Source organism: Thalia democratica, chromosome 4 (genome assembly GCF_965202585.1).
Source record: "Thalia democratica chromosome 4, ktThaDemo2.hap1.1, whole genome shotgun sequence".
Taxonomy (NCBI): domain Eukaryota; kingdom Metazoa; phylum Chordata; class Thaliacea; order Salpida; family Salpidae; genus Thalia; species Thalia democratica.
The window spans coordinates 12,626,643-12,633,746 of NC_139168.1; the positions used below are offsets into that span (position 1 = coordinate 12,626,643).

The following is a 7,104-nucleotide window of genomic DNA, read 5'->3' on the forward strand; positions in this document are numbered from 1 at the left end:
TTTTGGATTTATTTTACAAAGTATATCATACATACATCATATTTAATTTATAAAAAATACGCTACAAGATTTATATTTTTTATTTATCGCTGTTAGTAAGCTTTTACAAATGGTTAGTTTTGATATTTATCTAAGCTACACCTTTTTTTTTTGTTTTAATTCAGAATGTTTTTGTTTCATGTATGTTGTGATTTAATTTTTTCGGAGGTATACTTTTGTATTGCTTTTAAAACATTTTAATTTAGTTTGTTTTTACTCTTAAAAATCCATCATTTTTATGTTTACAAGTAGTTGTTGAAGATAGCTTGATTGCAAGCTGTAAACGTAAGAGTAGTTAATTTACAAAGTATAACAAAAACATCTCACGACAAAACTGTAAGTCTTTTAAGTTTACTAATATTTCTTTTTTTTAATGTGCAAAATTAACTTTGTTTATTTAGTCACTTAATACTAAATAAGTTTTGAGCAGTGATCCAACAGATCCGGGTCTGGCTCGATTTGACCTTCTTTGCTTGGATCCGAATTAAAAAATTATCCGGGTCAGGGAGACTACTAAATTCATTCAAAGATTTTGTATAATTCTAAGAATCTAAATAACTTTTAATTTAAATTTGCAAGTACTGTTTAAAAGAACTTTAAAGACTTAGATAAACAGAAACATAACTAGCTTTTGAAAAATAGTAAATTACCTTTTGATAAAAGGTTGTTTAAAAATGTAACTAAAACTAGAAGAAACATTATTAATTTCGATCAATGTGTTTTTAAATGCTGATGTTAAAAGCTAATTCTAATTGTTTGGTTACTACCTAATTTTTAAATAATACATAGAACATGTCATTAGTTGCTACGTATGAATTCAAACTTCTATAAAGCTATTTTCTGCTTTTAATAAAAGCGTATAGTTAAAAATTTAAACTTTGCTTTAAAATAGAAAAAAACAAAAATTAAAATTATTTATTAAAATTTACAAAACTAGTTATGTTCACACACAAGGTTTTTAAATACTTAATCAAATTAGTGTTTTTATACTAAAAATAAAAGAGTATTTGTTCAGTTGAAAACTTTCGTTTACTTACATGAATTTATATAAATTAGATTAAAATATATTTTTTTAATTCTTTTAAATGGTCTAAACATTCAATTTTAAAATTAATTTTCTTTAGAAAAGCAAATGTCTGAAGACGTTTGTGGAAAAGTATAAGTAGTTTATTAAATTAAAATACTTGAATTTTTTAGTATATACACACATTGAATTGTGGCTTAAATTTTGTGATTGTTTTAAGAAAATTTTAGACAAAGTTAAAACATCATGTTAGTTTTTAATTTCATCAATTTACATGTTTAAGAAATTTTAAATATCATCATTGTCCCTGGTAAAAAATAAGTTGATTTTTAAAGCTGATTACTTTAATATAAAAGCACTTGATATTAAATAAATAATGTTTACCAAAGTTAAACAAAAAGGTAGTTTAAAAAAAGAGTTAAGTAGTGTAAAAATGTATTCACTAATTATGAATTAATCTTCATTTTCAAATAATCTACAGTCAAGATTAACTTTATTTACATTTAACTTTACTTTTATTTTAGCTAAAACTATTTTTAGCTCCATACCTTTTATTGTTGCTTATTGAACGATAAAAAAAGCGCTCAAAAAGTTTGGTCTAAGGACCTAGTGTACAAAGGAACCTTTCGGTTATCGAGTCGTGCACCACATGCTTATAAAAATTCTTACGAGCTATTAGATTTAACTTTTATCATTCAAATATTTAAATCGTTAGTAATAAAACTCTCGGTTAAACAAAATGAAAGAAAAAAACTAAACGAAAGTTAATGAACTTTAAGTATAAAAATGGACTTAGAAACTTGTTTAGTAACATAAGAACTAAAAAGTAGTTATAAATTTTAATCAACCTATATAAAGTGATAAACAATACTTAAAGCACTTTTACTAATCTTTAAACTAAGTTTACACTAGTTGTTCTAAAATTTTACTTAAGTACTTGATCAGTTGACGCTCCGTACAAATGAATCTTTTAATTCGTTTACTATAAAAACTTTTGAACATTTATGGATACTCAATATTGAAAACAAACTAACTAACCAACTATAAAAACTACTTATAACTTGTATTCCACATATCAAAATTTATTTACAAATAATTAACAAAAATATAAATTTCAAAAATTAAATACCAGAAATCTCTATAGAGAGTATTGTTTTTTTATATAACTACTATTTTCTTTAAAAGTTGTACGATTTTTCATATGCTGTGATTTAAAACTTTAAAAAGTAGTTAAGCGCAGTTTTAGAATAGGTAATTATTAATCACAACGAAATACAATAACAGTATGTAGTATTAATTCGAACTAGTATTACAAAAAATTTTAAGAAGGCTTTTATTGAAGCTTAGTACTAAGTTAGCAGTAAAAAACTTAATATAAGATATTTTAAAACACCGGTTTATGTTTATTTAAGTCTAAGTTTTGAAAAATATTAAAAAGTTTTAAAAAAATAAAAAATATATAAATTTAAACTTACAAAATTACTATCATTACAAATAAAATGTCAACAAACAAGAGTTTACGAACTGTAATTTAATGACAAGAACAATCACAATTTATTTTAGCAGTTATTTGCTTTTGTATATAATTAACTGATTGTTTTCTAAAATTTCAAACTCTTAAATCATTGTAATAAAAAAGCGTTACGGCTTATTGAATTACTTAGTTTTTATTATTATAAGTAGCTTCTAAAAGCAATCCTTTTTGTATGATTTCATAAAAGACACTCAGTTTGTGACATTAAAATCTGTATTTTTATTTTATCGTTCCTGAACTACCAGTCAAGTCTTAGTTTGCCATAAATCGGTTTGGAAAAAAGTTAATATTAAAGTTACTTTGAGTTTATATAACACAAATTAAAACCTTTACATGCTTTAATAAACTCTAGCTTACACTAAAAATGACAAAATAAAAGCTTACGCTTTAATTATAATTTTAATAGAATGCTAAGATAGCAAAGTAATAAACTGAAACTAACTTAAATTTGTATTTGGATGTATAATATTCAAAAGCAAAAACACAAAGAAAACTTGTAACTGCAAAAAATAACACTTAATTGCAGCTATTTGATTTATATATATAAGTTTTATAAAGTCTAAAGTTAAAAACTTCTACATACCTGATATGCAGTTTATGAATGTATGTTTATTACCATAATTAAATAATTGACCATAAACTTAGAAAATAACACTGATTTAGCCGTTATGTTTGAAACAACCACAGAAGAATTGATTATATATAGAAATATTTTTTAACTGTTATAATTGACATGATTAAATTTATAGCTTTAAAAATCTACTTTAGCGTGTTCGTAATAAAAAAATTATAAACCGACAATTATCTTTGTTAGTGTTTTGAAAAACAAAAGTCAAACTAAATTTCAAAACCTTAAAAAACTTTTGAAAATAAAACATTAAATTTAACTTTGTATAAAATTATGTTCTTGATTTTTTATAACACTTTTTAAGGAGCATTTAAATTTTGACAAAAAATCTTCTTGTAAAAATGACCCCTAAGCCTATAAATTAACTAAAAGCTATTCTTTTGAACTATAAAACACTGTGCATAGAGTGTTATGAGTGGTTCATAATTTCAGCGTTAAAACATTGAATTTTATTAAATTAGTTATTTATACAAGCGCTTTATGTGTGAAAAAGTACCATCCAAATTAAATAATGAAATTTTATAACTCATTATTGCGCTTAAATTTATTAACCTTTTTTTATAACTTAGATTATTTGCATAACTTGTTTTGAAATCTATTTGTTTAAAAACAAAATCAAGTAGTTGTTTAACTATGGATGATTTTAAAAAATCAAGTAAGGGTAGGTAAAATAATTTTTTAATTAGTAGAATTTTTTTTTTAATTCTAAAGTTTATATTTGTTGAAAAATTGAACATTTCATTGTAGAGGATAATGTTAAAATATAGAGGAATTGTTAATACTTGTTTAAAACCAGTTTTTTTAAATTTATTTTTTTATAAATTTAAGTCGGTATTTAGGTTAAAAAGTAAACGTGTTAAAATTTGAAAACAAAAAGTAAAAATAAACTTTGAAGTTATATTCGAATAACATTGTTGTTTTACAATTTGCTTATATTCAGCTATTTGTACGTAATACTTCTACGGTTGCGGTTTCCTTTGTCGGCTGTCTTCCACTTTTTCCTTTTTTCTTGTTTTCGCACACATCGCTTATAAGAAGCTGTTGTTTGCATAAATTTACTTCAAGTTTTGTTTACCTTCAAGGGAGAAATTAGTTAAATGCACGTTACTTATTAAGGGTTTCAATGATGGATATGTTTTTTGTTTTTGTTTAAAAAGTTAAAACTGTTTTATACTTTACCTTATGATTAATAGTACATTAATCGTTTTTTTTATTGTTATAAATATTATCAGTATATGAATGTAGTTTTAAAAAGTAACATTTTATCTTCGTAGATCAAAATACTAAAATGGAAAATTACGAGACAGTAGAAATAGAGGAGTTGTTGAAAATGGAAGATTTTGCAAATAAATTCAAGAAACGAAGAATAGATTTGAAGTTCACTCAAAAAGATGTGGCTATTTTCTGTTCTGATTATTACAATCACGAAATGAGTCAGACGACTGTTTCCAGATTCGAAGCTCTTGAACTCAGGTAAATTATTAAATAAGTATATGTACTAAAACGATTTAGACTAAATAAAAAGCTACAGTTTTTCTATACAAAGAAACTTAAATTTTTGTTGATAAATTATTTAACAATCATAAATATCATATTAATTTATGCTTTTATAGTCTTTGTTAGTTTTAATCATATAAAACAGGGTTGTTTTTATACTTAACAAGGTATTTATTCGTTATTAAACAATATTTGAAGTTCTAAAAGTTTGTCAAAAAAAAAAACTTTTTGGAGTAGTTTCCTAGAACTATAAAAACTATTCATATTAGTTTGATATTATATCCCTTTTCAACTTATTGCAAATATAATTTTAACACATGATTTTTAAGGCCTACAATATTCTACCAGTTAAACTTATCTTATTTATTTATTTTGTCGTTTATTTACTCATTTTAAGTATATAACAAGTATTTTATTTTTTTTTGTGTATTTTATTTTCATAGTCGATTTAACTTGGTTTAACATAATAATTAACTAAATAAGGTGCTGTATAACTTTCGTTTATAAATAATAGTTTACGTTATGTTTTATTTAATTAAAGTTTTATTAACAGTTATAACAATACAAAGAAGTTAGCACCATATTTTAAAGACTGGCTGGAACATGCAGAAAAAAGCAAATCGTCAGGTTAATATTTTACGTATCTAATAGTTTTAAAGCAAGTTTTTATACTATTTAAATTTTTAGTATTCTGTTTTTTATAAAACATTTTTATATAACTGTTGATTGAAAATATATTTAAAGGTAAAATCAAGGTGTCTCCTGTAAATTTAAATAGAAATCTGTCACACAAAAAACCTCGTGGTAAAAGAACTTTTATAAGCAGTACAAACAAAATAAATCTCGAAAGATTTTACAACAAGGTTTGTGTTTTAATTAAAATATACAAATATGTGTTTTATTAATGCTGTAGTTTTATTTTCAATAGAAAATAAAACAACATAAAGTATCACGCCGAAAAAGTAGTTTTTTGTTGCTTAAAATCTTAAATAATATTTTAAAGTCTTTTCAATAACTAAACAACAAAACAGCAATAAACACAATGCAAAAAATCAGAGAGTATTGTAACAACTACACTAACTTAAAAATAACAGTCAAAATACTTGTAAAAGCTATAGAAAGTTTTTTTTTTAAATGTAAACTATATTGTGAAAAGTTTTATCAGTTAATAATAAAAGTACCATCAATCTAAACTCGTAAAAAAAATAATAGCTGGTTTCAGTTTTGTGGCTTTGTTTTATTGTTTAATTGCCGCGTTGTAACTATAAAATAATAAACTGTTCAATTGTGAAACACTAATTAAAATAATTTAAACTTAAAAATCAAAGAGGGTGAATATTTATCTAAGTTTACAAAGTTGTTTTAAACAAACGTTATTTAATGAATTAACAATAGTTTATTTTGTCAGAACCCCCACCCTCGTAAAAACGAGGTGAAAAAAATCGCAATAGTTTGCGAGTTGAAGGAAGACACGGTGAGAAACTGGTTCAACAACCACAGATCTTCTAACAAGATAAAGACAGAAGTTAAAGAAGAAGTTCAGTCTGGCATCAAAGAATCAAAAAGTCCAAAAGTAATCATTAGTAATCAAGTGAATGCTAACGTAGACGAAAAAGTTGATATTATAAAACCGAGTGTAGTAGATTTAACTGATGATTCTTCAGAGTCACAGAATTTCGATTGTTCTCCAATATCTGATGAACTAGCTATTAAAATAAACGAGTTCCAAGTTGACTTGCACAACTTTGAAACAGTTGATTTGGGCAGTCTTTTAGCACAATAAAACTAAATTTAAACAAAAATTAAACTAAACTTATAAGTAATCAAAGTTTAGGATGAAAAACTATTTGCATTCCTTATCTAAGCACCTTTTTAGAACATTCTAAATTTTTTTTAAACTTTGAGTACTAAACTATGTAAAAATATCTTAAATTTCTTAAATTGATTTTTCTAAAGTACTGAACTTTAATAACAAACTTTCTCAGTAATAGCTTTACAATATAATTTAAACAGACATTTTATTTGTTATTAAAACCTATTTTTTCATGTTTCTTCTCTGTTTTATAAACCATATACAAATTTTTTTTTTTACCTTTTAAGAATATTTTTGAATTATAGTCGTCATTTACTTTTTGTTGTGCTCTATTGTCAGTTTGGCAAAAATTATAGCATAACTTCTGTTTAGAAAATACTTTAAAAATTTGTTAGTTTTTTGGTTGGAAATCTAAAAATTTCTTAACTTGATATATAAAAACTAAATCAGCTTTTTAAAAAAATATTTAAATGCTTTACAGTAAAAGACTATTAGAAATGTTTTTGAAAAAAAGCATTGTAAATTGTTATAGATTTACTTCAAATACTATGAAAGCTCAAATTTAATTT

At 23.6% G+C, this 7,104-nt stretch overlaps 1 protein-coding gene across 1 annotated transcript; it reads left to right on the plus strand.

Annotated features, from left to right (window-relative positions):
• Positions 1-4,507: 4,507 nt before the first annotated feature.
• On the plus strand, positions 4,508-6,837 carry LOC145834926 (POU domain, class 2, transcription factor 3-like). The gene is made up of 4 exons (XM_082942457.1): positions 4,508-4,698; positions 5,276-5,349; positions 5,467-5,585; positions 6,131-6,837. Exons 1-4 carry the CDS (start codon positions 4,514-4,516, stop codon positions 6,503-6,505), a joined length of 753 nt encoding a protein of 250 aa, XP_082798583.1. The 5' UTR covers positions 4,508-4,513; the 3' UTR covers positions 6,506-6,837.
• The last annotated feature ends 267 nt before the right edge of the window (positions 6,838-7,104 follow it).